This window comes from Echiichthys vipera (genome assembly GCF_963691815.1).
Source record: "Echiichthys vipera genome assembly, chromosome: 10".
Lineage (NCBI taxonomy): Eukaryota > Metazoa > Chordata > Actinopteri > Perciformes > Trachinidae > Echiichthys > Echiichthys vipera.
The window spans coordinates 5,443,904-5,461,397 of record NC_139835.1 but is presented as its reverse complement, the minus strand read 5'-3'; the positions used below and the strand labels follow the sequence as shown (position 1 = coordinate 5,461,397).

General features: G+C 39.0%; 1 protein-coding gene across 1 annotated transcript in view; it reads right to left on the bottom strand.

Annotated features, from left to right (window-relative positions):
• mlphb (melanophilin b) overlaps window positions 1–16,661 on the bottom strand; it is a gene marked incomplete at its 3' end in the record, with an annotated part of 49,046 nt that extends 32,385 nt beyond the window's left edge. Inside the window, exons 1-2 of the mRNA XM_083921984.1 lie at window positions 16,638–16,661; window positions 12,641–12,809 (exon numbers count right to left, since the gene is read on the bottom strand). Coding sequence (XP_083778110.1) covers window positions 12,641–12,765 — 125 coding nt within the window. The 5' untranslated portion in view covers window positions 12,766–12,809; window positions 16,638–16,661. The remainder of the gene's footprint in view (window positions 1–12,640; window positions 12,810–16,637) is intronic.
• Window positions 16,662–17,494: the final 833 nt, after the last annotated feature.

Below are 17,494 nucleotides of genomic sequence, written 5' to 3'. Positions count from 1 at the left end.
GTTCTGTCAGTGATTGTTTGCTTGTAGACAAGGTTTTGTGAGTTCTCACTAATAACTTTACCGTCACATTTGTACTTATTTCTTTAAATATTCTCATTTAATTAATTAGCAATGTTTTCTAGTCATGAGTCAAATTGATGATTACATTTTGAAATACTGTGTCTTTAGCTAATAATTATACCTGTACAGTTTGATAAATGCTGCAATAACTTGTGTGTTTACTCATAAACTTCAAAAAGTAAAACCAAAATCCTATTCAAACAAACCCATATTTCCTCTTATCTGTGTGACTTGGCCTGTTAGCTTTCATGTGTCAGGAATGATTGCTTTAAGTCAAACTGTTCGCTTCAGAAAAGTCTCAGTCTCACTCAGCGCTGAGAGATGCTGAAAGTGGTGGAGAGAAAACAATTCAGATAACAAATCCCAAATGTCACACAGCATGGCTGGAGTCTGGCAGAACACTCACTGAGGATGACAGGATGCTTATTGTTTATTAGAGCCTTTTTTTAGTCCATGCTTTTTAAATTATAGCCCAGATCATCTGGATGAATTTGTTACTTTGTAAAAATCCCATAACCCTTTGCAGAGAGAGCTGCCGGCCATTAGTGATGTGATTTAAAAGTAATATCTGTCAAATCTGCCCTATTCTGAAACATCAAATCCCAGAAATCTGGTAATGTCCTTCTGGGACTCAATAAGATGTGCAGGAGGAAACTTTCAAGCACTAAAACATGGCTGGCATGTTCAAATATCAAAGACAAGTGCAATAGGAGTGAGTGAGAGTGGTGCCCTCTGCAGGGTTTGTCAGCACTTTTTAACTGATGTGATGAGCTGCAATGGGTTTTTTTGGGGGGGTGGGGGGGTTTGGATGGAGATGTGGCTGAAAGCTCTGGAATATTTCCAGATAGTGGGCCGTGTACGAAAAGGTGGTGTTTTCTTTTTGCTGATTAAGTGCTTTGCATTCAACATAAGCACAATATAATGTAAGACAATAATAACAGTAAAGCAGCATGAACAGATTTTTTCAGCCACTTAGTGGCAACAGAACAAGCCGTAAACACAACATTTACATATTATTAGGGCTCTACCAAATGTCATTTTTTCACATTTAAAGCTTTTTTTGAGGTGTATGACTGAAGCTTTAAATGTCATATTTTCTGAGAACTATTATTATTACTATTATTATTATTTTTTTTACAATAAAGGGATTCTTCAGATTAAAAGCGTAAGTCTTTTTTATTAAATTAATATGATCTTCTCTGGTAACGACTTGAGTAATTAACTATAGTTAGCGAATGTTAGCGCCTAATTACTTTTTTGTTATTGTGGTTATATAAATGTAATTGATGGTGCTGTAAGATTGCTGCTACACCACCACCTTAATACAGGTGCATGCCTCCATTTGTGTGGCGCAAGAGTAGAATATTTTGTTAGATAAAAACATGCTGTGGGTTTTTGAAATAATTACATATTTTCTGTAAATTCTGACTATTGGACTTACAGCGCTCTGTAATTATTGTAAATCGTCAAGAATTAACCTACGCAGCCACCACTGAAATCTAATCTTATAAAATGTATAATACTAATTACAAAATGAGTAGCTCAGTTTGAGCAATCTAATTGGCTCATTGTCATGCCTCAGTATGTGCAGGCTGCCAGTTCAGGAGGACCTATTTTACTGTGAGCGTTATTATTAGATATCTATTTAATCTAACTATTATACTTGATGACTGTTTTATAGAAGCAATAGCTCACTTAAGGCTGTGATATGCTGTGATTTTATCCCAACTAAGAGCTTTTTATTAGCCTGGTACAAAGCAGAGGATAACAACATACACACAACCTACAACAGTTGATTCAGCCAACATGTTAGCGAACGATTGCGTATTTACACATCCACATGACAAAAGGACATATTAGCATTTTTTTGGACTACAGTTTATTTGTCCACCTGAATCCAATCATCTTTCTCCTTTGAGCTCTGTTTTTGATCTAAACCAACTTCTGAGGTAAATGTCTGTCTCCTGGAGACTGAATCAAAACAGTCAAAGAGTTGTACTGAATTGAGGGGAACTTCAGAGCTCCCTCTACCTCATCACATTAGAATCAGTGGTTAATATAAGATTGAAACCAAGCCCCCACCACAGCGACTACCTAGTTGATCCAATACAATAATGCAGTGCTCTGAGTGGCCACTAGGGGCAGGTTTCATTTTAGGCCTGTGAATGTTCCCATTTGTCCAGGTCATCGTTATCCCCAAAGCAATTTCAGTCAAAAGCAACCAAGTCCAGTTGACTGACTATAATTAGAGACATTAAAATGTACATATCTAAAGCAGTTTTACCAAGTTATAATTAAATATGTCCTAAAAGATTTCACTTTTCCTCTCAATTTGATCAGAAGCAGGCACAGAAGAGTTTATGCTTAACTGGCAAAGCTCAGGAATCCGTATGCAGCAGCCAGACATTCACTTAGACACAGACATCTGTGAGGACCAAAGTAAGTGAGTGTTCCCATACATGGTGATCTTTTCACCATGTCCATTCACACAAATCAAATCCTCTCTAGTTTAAATGAACTTCCTGTTTCAGAAGTTCTTAGCAGAGTGTGTGCTGGTGTGCTTTTCTCTGTTTTAACATCATAATCTCATACTGTCCTCTTTGCCTTTCTCATGTCAAATCTAGCATCTGACAAGTTCTAATATAATACACACACACACACACACACACACACACACACACACACACACACACACACACACACACACACACACACACACACACACACACACACACACACACAAACACACACACACACACACACACACACACACACACACACACACACACACACACACACATACACATTCACACACAGGCACAGACATATAAAGAGGATTAGAGCTAAAGTATAATGCTTTCCAGAGAAACACCCAGCTGCACATTAGCTTTGTACTTAAGTTTCCATTTTGATTTCTTAAGATAATTTTCAAATAGCCTAATTAAAATAACGCTAGACTGGAATTCAGGGAAACTGCATAACCTGGGTTGGACTGAGATATGTTTTTTTTTCCACAGATAGCCTTTGTTCTTTGATATTATGTAAGATCTTTCCTCATGTGACTGTGAACTTTCTGTTTTTAGGCCTTACATTATTCAGTTAAATATTATTCAGTTATAAACCTGCTGCAGTTTAACTTAATATTTCAAGATTAAAGACAGGTTATTTTCATCTCTGTGCAGGAAGCTAAATGTCATCTGGGGTCAGAGGAAACATGCTGTAACACAGCACTGGCATACTATTGTTTTTATGTTGATATAGTGAATGTGTTAACAAAGAATTAACTATTTTTACATATCCAACTAGACACAGAGCAACTTTATTATTAATGAATGTAAGACCAATATTCTCTCTGTTTTTGCTCTGTTTTGGGTCTCAAACTCCTGAGGGAAAAAGCTGCCCTGTAGCTGCCAAATTCTCCCATAAGTTCACCAGTTAGTCACTAACTGTTTTATTTGCTCACTGCACTGGGCGATCATACTTTAAAATGATTTGATACAACTGGGAGTTTTTAATTAGCAGAGGACTATCTCCGATTCCTCTGCCAATAGTGGGAATGCATGCATGATCAGTGTGCGTTTCGGTGGAGCAGAGGGGGAGAGGTCTGGCCTGCTGCTGATGTAATCGCTGCTGCTGTTTTATGTAACTCATTGCTCACTGTTAGTTGTTACAGTTACAGTTACAGTGAGCATGTGTATAAAAAACTGCGAATAAATGGATCGTCAAATCCAAAGTTAAGCAGTGCACTGGGCATTGGTTTATTTTCAGTCCAGAACACGCGTCTGAAACAACTCACACCAGTTCAGCCCTCAGTGGCTTATTTACATTTCACTACAGTAATGATTATATTATTTTGTCCATGCAAGCCTAATCAGAGTTTTGTGGAGTTGTTACATCTGTAAAATTAGTGCAAAAAAACTATGGAATAAATGCTGCAGAATAGAGGGATTTGGTGTACAGAGAGAAGAGGAAGGGCCCAGGACTAAACCTTGAGGGACCCCAGAGAGAGGGATTAATAGGTAAGGAGGTCATCAGGGTGTTTGGTAGTAGTGCACTGCACTCATCACTCATAACCACGGGGTTGGGGAGACCTGCGATCCCACCGTTAAGAAAGTGGACAGAGAGAGTCCAGAGAGGAGGACAGAGTAGAGTGTTAGGATTAGAGATGAGCCGGATACACTGAGTTAAATGTCTGTCTCCTGGAGACTGAATCAAAACAGTAAAACAGTTGCACTACATTTAGGGGAACTTCAAAATTCCCTCTGCCTCATCACATTAGAATCAGTCATGTGGTTAATATAAGGTTGAAACCAAGCCCCCACCATAGCGACTACCTGGTTGATCCAATACAATAATGCAGTTCTGTGAGTGGCTGCTCGACTGAAACGAGTATCCGGTACGGATAAAGCACGATTGCCGAGTACGAGTAAATTCCGAGTAATACACGTCAATATCCGTGCTCGGATTGAATGAAAATCCTCATTAGCGGACTATCGAGTCTGCCTTCTGTGATATGTTTGTCACAGCGCCGCTCCGCTGATGTATCCCCCTCCGCTACACACACATACCCGCTCACTCACACAGTCACTCAGGCTCGCAGGTCTTTTCCTTTAACTTTTAAGTTTCTTCAGCTTCAGGTTTGTTTCAACTTCGGTTTGTACTCACTTATTAACAGCAGAGTTCTGTAAAGGAGGGTTTGTTCAGACGGGCTGCTTGGTCTCTCGTACTCACTCACACTCACAGACTCACAAACTCACACACACACACCAGGTGTGGAAATAAAAAAGAACCAAAAAAATTTAAAATCATACTGATCATAAATTAAAAGTTAAAAAAAGAAAGTTATGTTGAGTATGAGAACTCTTATTCATTAATTCATGTGTTGTCTTCATTGTTGTAAACTTGTGTAAATAGTTTGTTTGCTGTCGTGATCAAAACCATTGATCTGAACCTCAATGCTGATGCTGACCTGGAAATAGTTTCTAATCCGCAATAAATAGAACTATTTCTGATCAACCATATCATTTGAATGCTTAAAATAACATACTGGTTAAAGCCCTGGCCATTTCAAGACAACTCGACCTACTTCCGAGTTAGACCATGCGGATACGGATAATTCCTATGGTAGACTGATACAGCTACAGATAACGTTCATCCCTTGTTAGGATGCATGAATAAAGAGGAAGAGTCAGATGAAGGGAGGGCTGATAGAACAGATGAGGCCAAAGCGGAGGGAGAGAGGAAATATTAGGACGGACAGGTACAGTATCTGTTGATGAGATACAGTTGTCGGATTTTGAGAGAGGGACAGAGTAGGATATGAAGAAGTGGACATGAAGTGGAGTTACAGTAAGATCTGAGGTAGAGCAGTTTCTGGTAAATATGAGATCAATGAGATTACCAGCTTTGTGAGTAGGTGGAGAGGGGGTGAACGAAAGAGTAAAAGAGGAAAGTAACAAGAGTAAATCAGATAACTTCTCTGACTGGATGTTGAAGTCACCAGGAAGAACAAGTGGAGGGCTATTTTCTGGGATGTTTGAAAGGAGGATATCTAGTTCCTCCAAGAACTCTCCCAAAGGACCTGGGGCCTGTTTCCCAAAGCAGGTTTAGTGAAAACTCTGAGTCTGTTAACCCTGAAATGAGGGAAACTCTGAGTTTTCCGTTTCACAAAGGGAGGTAACTCAAACCAGAGACAGAGGGGTAACTCTAGCCTGTTTCACAAAGAGAGGTAACCTAACCTCTCGGTCAGTTACCATGGTAACATGCTCTCTGAAACTAACCTGGTCGGGACCAGGTTTTTCTCAGAAAACCTTGAGTTTCTCTCTGTCTCCGCCCTCTTTCAGCCACACACGGTGTTTGATTTCCTCATTCATTCAGTCAGCGGGCGAGTTTTGGCGTAGTTTAGTTCTGCTATAGTTCCGTCTGTTTCTTCAGAAAATCATTGCAAAAATCAGACATTATGAGTTATATTAGGTGGCGACTATTTAACTACCATGGCGTGTCCTTTTGATAATGATCCCGTGGATGAAGGTGCAGAATTAGTGCGCAGAGAATTAAATATTGGTCGGGAGATGATTATCAAACTATTGATTATAGATGTGCTTGCATTTCCAGGCAATTCTCTTTTTGAGCGGTACCGTTTCATATCACAGCAGATATTCTGTGTTGCGCTGCGTTTTTTTTGCAAACGGGAGTTTTTGTATACAACGTATAAAAATCATTCAGTAGGCCTATATTAGAAGTTATATTAGGTGGTGAATATTTACACTACCATGGCGTGTCTTTTTGATAATGATCCCGTGGATGAAGGTGACGCATTTCGCAAAGAGAATTAAATATTCGTCCGGATATGATTATCAGACCGCGCATAGACGTCCTTAATATACTGCAGCCATAATTACAAAATGAATGAAATGGATCTTTTGAGCAAGTTGAATGTATTTGACTCAGCGTTTCCTAAATATAATCCCAGCTTTTCTTGCAATTCATAGGTTCAAAAGTGTGTGCTTTTAATTGGGTTACCGGTATATAAACTACTCCTATATAGCCTTCTGATCCAGAATATCACCTATAATGCGAGGGGGCTGAATACGCACAACACCGTTTCATGTCACAGTCCATCTCATCCCTCCTTACATTTCCAACATTAACAACCGGACATGCTCTCATATCACAGCAGATATTGTGTGTTGCGCTGCGTTTTCTTGCAAATGGGAGTTTTTTATATAACATTTATATGTTGAATAAAAAACAGCCACTTACGGTAATATTTACTTTACCATGTAAAACATGCTCAAAATGAGGCGTCACCATGAGATTGTGCCGATGTTTTACCTGTTTGAATAATGTTTTTATGTTTCATCTTAAGCTGCTGCCAAGTGGGCTTCTCCCCCGCGGGGTTGCACTTAAATGAAATAAATGAATAGACTACCACTCAAGCAGTTCCCCTGGGATATTACTGTGATTGCAACAGAACTACATTTAAACCTATGCACGGACCCGAGCCGCAATGTCCTCCCGCACCGTCTCCCTCTCTTTTGCTGCAGCAGCGGTGTACACATGCTCAAACTCACCGTATGAGCGCATTAATATTTCCATTTCCAGTTGTAGCGTAGCGCTTCGCTTCCCCGTTGCCATGGTGACTCGTCGAATCAGGGCTCCATTGATGCTGTCTTTTTTTACTTGTGGTGCACGCGCTTAACTCCAGGTCAAACTACTCTGAGTTGATCAACCTAACGCAAATCTGCTGTTCTGGAACCGAAAACTCAGAGTTTCCTATCTCAGAGTAGATCAACTCAGAGTTCAGGGTTAGACTCAGAGTTTTTTGAACCTGCTTTGTGAAACGGACCCCTGGTGGGCGGAGGAAAGTCTTTTGCTGTTGTAGATTTCAGGTTGACCCTTCTGCAATGGCTACTACTAAAAATGCTTGACTTGAAATCATGTTAGGATGTAACACCTTGCGGGAACAAGCAAAAATATGTAAACAACTAAATAAAATACATAATACATACATAATAAATAAAACCTAGAAGTATTGGTGGATGACAAAACACACTTCATAACATAACACTTCTGTTATGCAACATCTGTTATTTTGGAGGACTTGGAAATGAAAAAAAACAAAGTCAAAACTATTGCCAAAATAAGCTATTTCCTTCTATAATCCAACATATGTGGTTGTTTCAGGATTTAGGTGTGACAGTTTTATATGTAAACCACATGAGGATCTTAACTTATTTATAGATTGCAGAGGCCCTGGATGAAAACAACAGTTGCCTCAGCAGCAAACAACAGCTCATTTGAATGGGAAACAAACTGTTTAAAAAGAACCATGGCAACCTTGGTGGTAGAAACTAAGGAAGCATAGTGTTGTCCTGTATTTGTGAAGGTCACAAACATGGAAAAAACCTAAATGGCACAATATAGAAAAGGCCAACTCCTCAGAGTGGTGAATAAAAGGCATGTGTCTAAATGCACATTGACAAAAGAAAGCATGTCTACATAACCCTAGTCTATGTCCATCCATTTATTCTTTGGGAAATGCAGGCTGAAGATCCCCATTATCATGCAGACACACAAAAGCAGTGTACAAAAAATAAGCTACAGGAAATCTTCTGAATGAATTGAAAAAGTGTCTCACAGTCAGAAAAAAAGGTTGAGTGGAGCAGATGGAAAATGTGGCCCAGAAACAACACTTAGAAGTATAACCTCAAGCTTTTTATTGTCGGAGATCCTACTTCTCTTTAAGAAAGCAGGAAATTAATTTGTCTTAGATAGCTACCTAAGAAAAACATGTCTAACCAGTAATACAAATTATTTATATATGGAAACTAAATGTAACAAAGAGATGCCAATCCAGAACAGACACACACCCACAGGTCCAAGTCCTTTTAATGAAAACAACTGTGTGGGTTTGACTATTTGTCCAGGCAACTGCATAAACTGAAAGAAGAAGGGCTTTAAAGCTGAACGTTTCTTCATTATAACTGTGAGTAGTGTCAGTAGAAGTCCACAGTTCATTTTTGCCTGAGGATCTCGTGATTGGTTAAAGTTGAAGTTGAAGTTTGTAAATTTCTGTAAAAAAACAACTTTCTTTTTCCATATTTGCTCTATTACCTCTACCTTGTGTTCTGCTCCTAATGGCATCTGCTAGATTCCACCACGACCGACAACCAGTCAGAGATGAGGAGTCTCTGACGCAGCATCAAAGACTGCTCATGAACTCTGATCAAACTGTAAAATTAGGCAGCACTGATCAAATATGAATTGAGATTCTGTTACTGTACTGCATATTTCTTGCATATAGTGTTTTTAGAAACATATTTTAGTGTGCTGTTTAGCTGTAAAATAGAGTTTAAAGTGTAAAACATACTGTCTATAAATTTAGAATTAGCCTGTTTTATAGTTCTATAACTTTATTCAAACAACTTTGTGGAAAAGATTAGCGTTACTTTTATTTAACTATGTGAAACTGACTGTTATCTTCATTTTGTGGTCAATCCTTACTGAGCTACTGCTCCTGCTGTGCAGAGGTCATCCCACATTCAAGCACAGGAAGAAATTCCCTCTAAACCTTTCCTCCCGCAGCCTGATATCTAAACCATCCATCAATGACTCCTGCCAAGGGAGACATGTGAGCAGTAGCTTGGTGAGTCAGGAGCAAATGACTGAATCATCTGCTGGAGTCGTAAAGCTCAACAAAGTTAGGCCAGCCTTTAGGAATGGAGTGTGTCATTTCGCTCAGTTATACCTTATTGAAATTAAACAAGATTTGGCTGACATGATAATATGATGACATAAAGTGCAGTGAACCACCATGTCAAATAATACTGGACAGTGTTTCCATTCAAGTGGGCTTTTTCCCCTATTGTGTCAAATGTACTATATACAGAAGTCGGGAACAGCTGTCCTTGCAATCATTTTTTTTTAATGTCATTATCTCAAGATCACAAGTTAAATATCTCATTATCTAGCTGCTATCTGTGAGATAATTAACTTGTTATCACGAGAAAACAAAATTGTTTCCTCCAACTGTTTAGTTTATCAGCATTCAGAAGTTTAAACGGTCCAGGCTCTGATGTTAGTGGAAGTAGTGATGCGAGTGCTGAGCATGCGAATGCGGTTTACATTAATAACGAATAATCGGGGAACTGAAGAAGTTTTTTAGGTCTATCAACCGGGGTATGAAAACCCAGATTTTACCCGGGGTAAGGGGTTTACATGGTGTTTGAGAAACTAGGGTATGTTCTTAACCCCAATATAATCAGGTTTTTAAACTGCATGTAACTGCACTGAGTGAGAGGTAGCCTATAAGCCTACACATACCTCTTCCATGATCTTCTCCTTTGTTTCCTTGGATCCAGTCTTTCAAAGACAAGCTGCTTTTTGCAGCAGTTTCCTTCCAGCTGTTTTTTTTAACAACTTTCTGTTTTCTTTCTTCCCTTGACATTCTGAATCTGTTTTCATAAAATATGCAGGGTTTCCCAGCCAAAATTGTAAGTCCCCGGGTGGGGGGAAGTACGTTTTAACGGTGGCAAGTGGAGCGGTGCAGACAGACTGATAGTAGCATTAAAGGTTGAATATGGAGAATGAGCAGAACACCACAATCTAGTGTCTCAAGATCGTTAAATTGCAATTACAAAAAATAATTCCAGCAGTCTGGTTGCAGGATTCATTGCCGAGTGTGTCAAGCGATCAGCCTGCTCCTGGTGGGCGTGAGCAGAGCAGCAGCTTCCACAGCAGTGACAGTGAAGCTGAAGGCAGATGGAGAGACTGAGGTTTGCACAAACATATCTGTCAGGCAGTGGTGTGGTGGGAATGAATATAGAGATGGGTAAACTGACAAATACAGAGTTGAAGCCCCTTGTTTCCCATTTATTAATTATTTTCTTAAAAATATAGCTTTTAATAAAGATTCTACATATTCAACTGTTAAGGTTATTTATTTATTCATTTATTTATTTATATTTCTCTGTTTGTTTCTCTCCCTCCCCAAATTAAGCCAATTCCAAAAATCTGACAGGATAATTTAGAATATTGCCACATTATGCATTGTTATAAAAAATGTATTTTAAAAAATCAACAATTTAAGAAGAGTCTTATAAGAATCAGACTGTGCATTTTTGTAATGCTGTTTCAACAGCTACAAAAGAAACTGAATTAAAGTAAGACAAATAATATCAAAGTTCCATAGCTGTTAAAAAAAGTTCTGAGACCAATTTACTGCTCTTGCAAATAGATCGTGGCTCATTTATGCCTCTAAAAGTAGCTAGCCTAAATGTATCTAGCCTTCACAAAATTCAGGAAATCTGCTTTGCACGGATGACTACAGGTCAACTTAAACCTGGCGGAAACCCAACTTTTCACTTTACTTGCTAGCTTTGAAAAGCTATTCCCACAAGACGTAATGAGGTTGCTCCTCTTTAAACATGCAATAGTCATCTCTACCAAAGAATAGAACTTCCAGGGTACATACACTAATATTTATTAATGCATACTTGGCTGAACTACCTCACACAGCAGTAAGATACATGGTTGCACCTCAGTCAGCATTAAGCCAAACCTATTTTTTAAGGGAAATTAACTGTATGTCATCACATAATACTGTATACCATTGCATAATCTAAATACTGAATATTATTGTATAATCTAATCACTGAGCATCCTTTCATAGTCTAAATACTGATAGCATGACTACTGTGCACACTGTGTACTTGGCATTTCTGTTACTCATATTATCACGTCGTGTCTGCTGTTTTCCTGCCTCTCTGCCCTTAAAGCCTGTCGCGGCTATGTATGTTTGTCAAATGCTTACAGACAACTTGGTGATCTGTTTGCGGCTCCTTTCTGCAAAAAATATTATTATTAAACCAACCAGAAGACATTTTGTGTATTTGATTTTATGTCCTTTATTTTCAGATCTCCACCACATGGGCTTAGCAATATTATTTAAGCTGCAGTCGGCAAGTCTGGCAGATGGAGTTGAGTCAATCAAATTTTGAATGATTACAACTCTCACGCCCCTTCCCCACTACCACCCTGCTCCTCCGCTGTCTCTCATCGAGTGCTCGTCAGTGCGTGTGCACCTGATTCCTGTGAATATGCCTGTGTCTCCTCTCATCAATAAACGACATGGAGTACATGCTACACAGAGGTAGGCTGGCTAACTTACTCATAGATAGCAACTGCTAACTGCATTTAGCATATGCCTAGCTTGAGGCTAACCTGTGATATTGTAACATGCGTGAGCGGGGAGGGGGGATCTGTGGTGTGTGCATGAACTGTGAACTCAGTGGACAGGATGATACAGGCGCTGTCAATTTTTGCAAAACAAACAACAAGCTCTAGGTGCATACATAGAGGTGCGTTTTTTTTTCCGAGACCGGGTGATTTATATTGTTCTATTGGAGCATAGTGTCAGCTTCAGTGAATAGGATCAAACAAATGTTGCGTACTGGGACCTGACCTGATCTGACCTCACAGAAATAGTGTGTGATAGCACAAGAGCTGAAACGATTCCTTGAGAAACTCAAACATTAAAAATCATTCATGCAAAGAGGCTTCGAATCGATGATGCGTTTGAACCAAACTATATACAGAGCATCGTGTTTGGCACGGATGATTCGATAGGTGGAGGAAGCACGGAGGACAACGCACACAATGCAGCTGACGTGGAAAGCAAAATGGAGCAGGAGACAGTGAGCAACAAAGGAAAGAGGAGAATCAATCAAACAATCAAAACTTTGGCAACACTTTAAGCTCAAGCTTAAGAAAAACTCTGTGCAGTGTGCGCATTGTAAAGTTGAATTAGCAGGTATATTTATTTAAATGTAAGTGCAGTAATGGGTAAAGGGCAAACTTCAGCATAGTAAATGTTCATTAGTCAGTCTTATGAACTTGTAGTTATTATGTTTAGGCCTAGTAATAAATGTATATTTCATTTTTTTTTCAGTTATATTAATTCCCAGAATGTGCAATTTAACAAATAAAAATGTTTTTTTTAAAAACCCAAACGGAAGCCTGTTTGACGGGCAAACATGTGTGTCTAAATAAATGGATATATGTGGTCTTTTTAACATACCCAAGTCTATCCTCCTCCTTCTTCCTCAGGTCAAAATCTCGTTGGACGACTTCCCAAACATGCTTGGCCTCCTCGTCTGTGAGCTTGGAGAGATCCAACTTCTTGCCTGCGGTGCCAGGCATCATTGTGAACTTGATGCCTGTGAGCTGGCCGGCTGTCTTGTGCTGGCCTACACTTGGGCAATAAAAAAAAAATACAATAAAATAAGCTTTTAGTCAGCATCAATAGTGTTTAAGCAATACAAACTTAAAATGAGGTCACTTGCATTTTTTTTCAAAATAACCAATCAGAGTTGCCAGCTATTCTATGCAACATTAGCTGCTGAAGTTCACAACTTGACAAGAGTGTTAATCAGTTGGTCAGAGATAGTCTTGTTATGTTCACAGTACAAATCAGTGGGAAAAGAGGTTGGAAATGGATTTCCTGCATTACGTTTTCACATGAATGTCCCTGCATTCATCAGTGGGAGCTGAGGGAATGCATTTCATACACAGCATGTTTAATTTACCTTTAAACTCTTCAACATTGCAGAAAGGAAATTTATCGATAGATATTGAAATGTTAATTGAAAAAAGCCCTGTTTACTCATTCCTCTCTATTTAAATTTGCTGCAAAAATATCTGTGAAATTAAAGGATAGATTAGATATTTTGGATCTTATATGTCAATTGACAGAGATCCTTTCCTAATGCGACTATACTGTGAGAGACAGGCAATAAAATCCACGTTCTTTGCAAAAAGTACATTTTAGTGATATGAAGTTTGTGAATGGAACGGTTCTTTTGCATGGCTCTTTGGTATGAACGAATGGAAAAGAGTTGTGCTTAGGAGTAATTCTGTTTAAATGCTAGCTTGAGTGCTTCACGGCACTTTTGCCTCCTCCTCTGACTGACAATGACAACAACATCATCATTAGCAGTGCTTTAATTGACACTTTTATCCAACACGTGCGACAGGCAGGCATGCTTGTACAATGTCTGATTGATATACACAAATAAATAGTAACCCCTGTCCCTCAAAAAAAGTTTTTAAAAAAGGATGATGAGCTGCTTTGAACAACAGGATCCATGACATATGTACAGTTATATGAAGCATTTAAATAAATGGCCCATCCTGTTTTTTTTCTGGCGGGGACTGTTTCTTTTCTTATACAGTGTACATTTTACTACTGTCTGTATGAAATAGCTTTCTTGGGTTTGTAAGTCATTTTCAAGCTGTTGATCCAACCTGACCTCACAGAAATATATGAAATGAACATGACCTCTTAACACAATAGCAACAAAACTACTTGGCTAGGTTAAGGAAAAGATCATGATTTGGGTAAATAAGTTTGTTGTCTTGCTCAGAGTTTTACTCTGTGGCACTGAAAGACAAACAGCTCCTTGCTGCAGCAAGAGCTCAGAAGAAGTTAGTTAGTTAGTTAATTCTTTATTGTCCACGGTGTGGAGATTCGTCTTTGGTCTCAACCAGCAGGACAACAACAACAACAGCAACAACAACAACAACAACAACAACAACATTTACACACAGACATCTTCAGGGCAAGAAGCAGGGCAGCAGTGACAGTATACACATCAGCGGGATATGGTGTTCAGTACAGACGGAAAAAACAAACAGACTGACTACAACTGTAGGCTACAGGCACGGCCTTTGAGGCACAAGTGGTTTACTCAGACCTTATGTTTGCACTTTACTTGTTGCATTAATGTGTACTATGTTCTGCTTTGTGTTGTTTTAGATTCATGTATACAGTTTTAAGTTAAGCAGGAAAGATATTTATTTTATTCTGTTAGTTTTTTGTATAAAAATGCTGATAATTATTTATTTTCTATATGTTTATATCACTCAAATATGCATCTAATTCAATTCAGGTTTGTGTCAAATATTTAAAAAAAATCTCTTCACATTTACGAAAAAGGGCCAGCCGGCCCTTCCAATAAGGTGACCCTTATTTTTTTTTCAGGGAGTTTGCAACCCTACTCTTGAGTGATAGTTAGCCTCTGACCCTCACTTCTCCTCGGAGGCTAGTTGTCAGGATTAGCATCATTAGCATGCTAACTCCGTCATCTGGACCTGGACTGTGGTCATTCCTGTGGTGGTGTTAATATAGATGACAAGATCGTTTGCTCTTCGATCAACTGAACAATCAGATGGTTTAGGAACACACCGTGTTAACGTTAGCTTTGTTATGCTAAATAAATAGCTGCAGTTGCACCATGACTTGCAGTACAGTCTGCTATCTATGACAAATACACTAGATGCTAATCTGGAGCCGCGGGAGGTTTCGGGCCATGAGAGTCTGTGTTTTACAGTCTATGAGCATGGGACTGTGTTGAAGATAAATTTAAATCATAGATCATAAATGCTGGCTGCACTTCACTCCTGTAGCCGGTGTAATCTCCGCTAGAGACATGGGACTCCTTCTCCCGTTTATCTAGTAACGTTTTCTGTTAGCCTAGCTCCCTGGCGGTGGAGCTAATGTGAGCTAATGTGGCTAGAGGTATCTCCCTCCCCCCAACGTCACATTAATGCCCTTTTTTTGGTAAGACGAAATGAGGAGTCAAGTCTGACAAGATGGCGGCTCCCGGAGGCGAATATGATTGGATCAAGTTGAGAGAAAAGGCCCCAGCGGAGAGGCTATGTCCATTTTATATAGTCTTTGATGCCACCATGTAATTGTAGTGTTAAGAGGTAGTGGTCATTTCACATATTTCTGTGAGATCAATTGTACTTTTTTGCTAAAATTGCTTTCAGTCAGTAATAGGCTGCTTTTTTCTCCAAACAAAATAAACCACAATAAAAGTACTGATCATGGGTCAGTGATTTGGAGCAGTGGGCTAGATTAGGTGCTTAAAACCCTCTCTGCCACATGCATATGTCCTGTGATCTGGGAAGGTTTGGCACAGTTCAACCATCACATTGCAGTGGGATTTTAATCAAGTCTCTGTTAAATGGAGCCTGGCCCATTTATCTCACATGGTCCAGCTTCATAATGTCTCGGTTCGAGACACACATCTTGTGTAGACACACATCTCCTGCTCACACACAACCAATACCACCAAACTGCACTTAAAAACTTTCACATAACCAGTAAAGGAATGCTCAGAGACATCACATAATTGTCTTGTTTACCACAAGCCATGTAAAATGACTGGGTAGCCTAATCTAATTTCTACTCATGCGATTTGGCTCTAATGGTAAAAACAAGCATGCAAGTTTAACAGAGAAACAAGTCACATCAAAATGTTGAACATTTTCCTTATCCAGCTATAAGAAACACTGCTAACTTTCCCACAGTTGAACTCTAACACTTGAATAGCCAAGCAGTATACAAAAGCTCTATATGTATTTGCTTAGGGGGTGTGAACAACTTGGTATCTTTGTTGTAATAAGGAACCATTATGAAAACATGCACTTTAAAACTCCTATATGAGTCTTTATTCACTCAATGAAATCTTAACAACATAATGGGTTGTCTGCAAAAGATTCCCTCTATTAAATGACCTGCTGAGGCACACAACTCAACAGGTGTACATTTGAAGGACTCCTTGTGTTTGCAAAAGGAACGTTTGGCTTGATAGGTGTGGGGACACAAACCTGGAATAGTCTTAACCAGCTAAAAAAAAGTCCAGATAAAACATACGTTTCTACTTTCCCCCCACAATCCAAACCACTTTATATGCTCTTATATCAAGTTTTAAATGGGGCAATCTTTCCTACCTTTCAGTAGATATAAGAAAGTTGGAAAAAGCTATTTTGTATTTGCCTCAAAAACTACTAAATACAGGAATTGTTACTAATAAGAAGTTGGAACCCCCTTCGGACATGAGTTTAGTCCAATATGTCATCACAACACTGTCACACACTAATAGTTTAAGTAGCACAAATCTCAAAAAAGCAACAATAGGATTACATTTACAGTAACATCTCTGAGATAAAAACATATATTTTTCCCCTCCTACATCATGAGTAGTTAAATGTGTCTACATATGACTTACCTTGGTGATGACGAAGTAGCCTGCAGGCAGTATTTCCTCTGAGGGCAGACCAGGCTGACTGCAGGGCAAAGTAAGTAGCAGACAGCAATGCAAATCACATGTCTAGTTAACCAGGAGGAAGAAAGGCAGGGAGACAAGCGTCCTCTCCGCCTTCCTTGGCTTCACTTCAAAGGTCTGGCTATCTGCTTTGCCCCCCTTGGCCTCTTTGACAGTAGTATTTAATACATTGTACCTGCTATTGGTTTGCATTTAAGTTGGTAAATGGCTGATTAATCCATCTGTTTGGAAGCAATTATTTGGGGAATTTCTTTTGACACGATAGAAGTGTACAGTGGTCCTGAGGTTATGTAGGGGCCAGGCTTAATTCCATAGTCACATGTCATGGATCCTGTTTAATAGGAGAAAGTGGTGAGGCATGACATCAGAGCAATTAACTGACAAGTGACAACTCTTTATTAATACCGACATTCATGCCATTTCTAATGTGTAATGTTACAGCAGTAGCATTTTCTTTATAGCTCTGTTAATAATCGATGCAGTGTTGGTTTAAGTGTTCTACGTGGTAGAATGTTGATGTAAGCCTGTTATTTGCACAGTGGGTGGGTCAACATTCTTCCTCAGAGAGAAATCAGGTTCCATTGATGAAGCCTAATATTTACACATGACACTACAACTGGGAAGACAAAGTAGCAATTGCTTTTTTGTGTCAAGATCATAACTAATAACTCATTAGATCATAATTACTCTAATGTGATGTGAACGCAGAGTTGGAATTCTAACAGAAATGTACTCTCATAATTTGATTATGGCAAGTTTGAAAGAATCCAATTGAATGTGAAAATAAAAATGGCGGGATT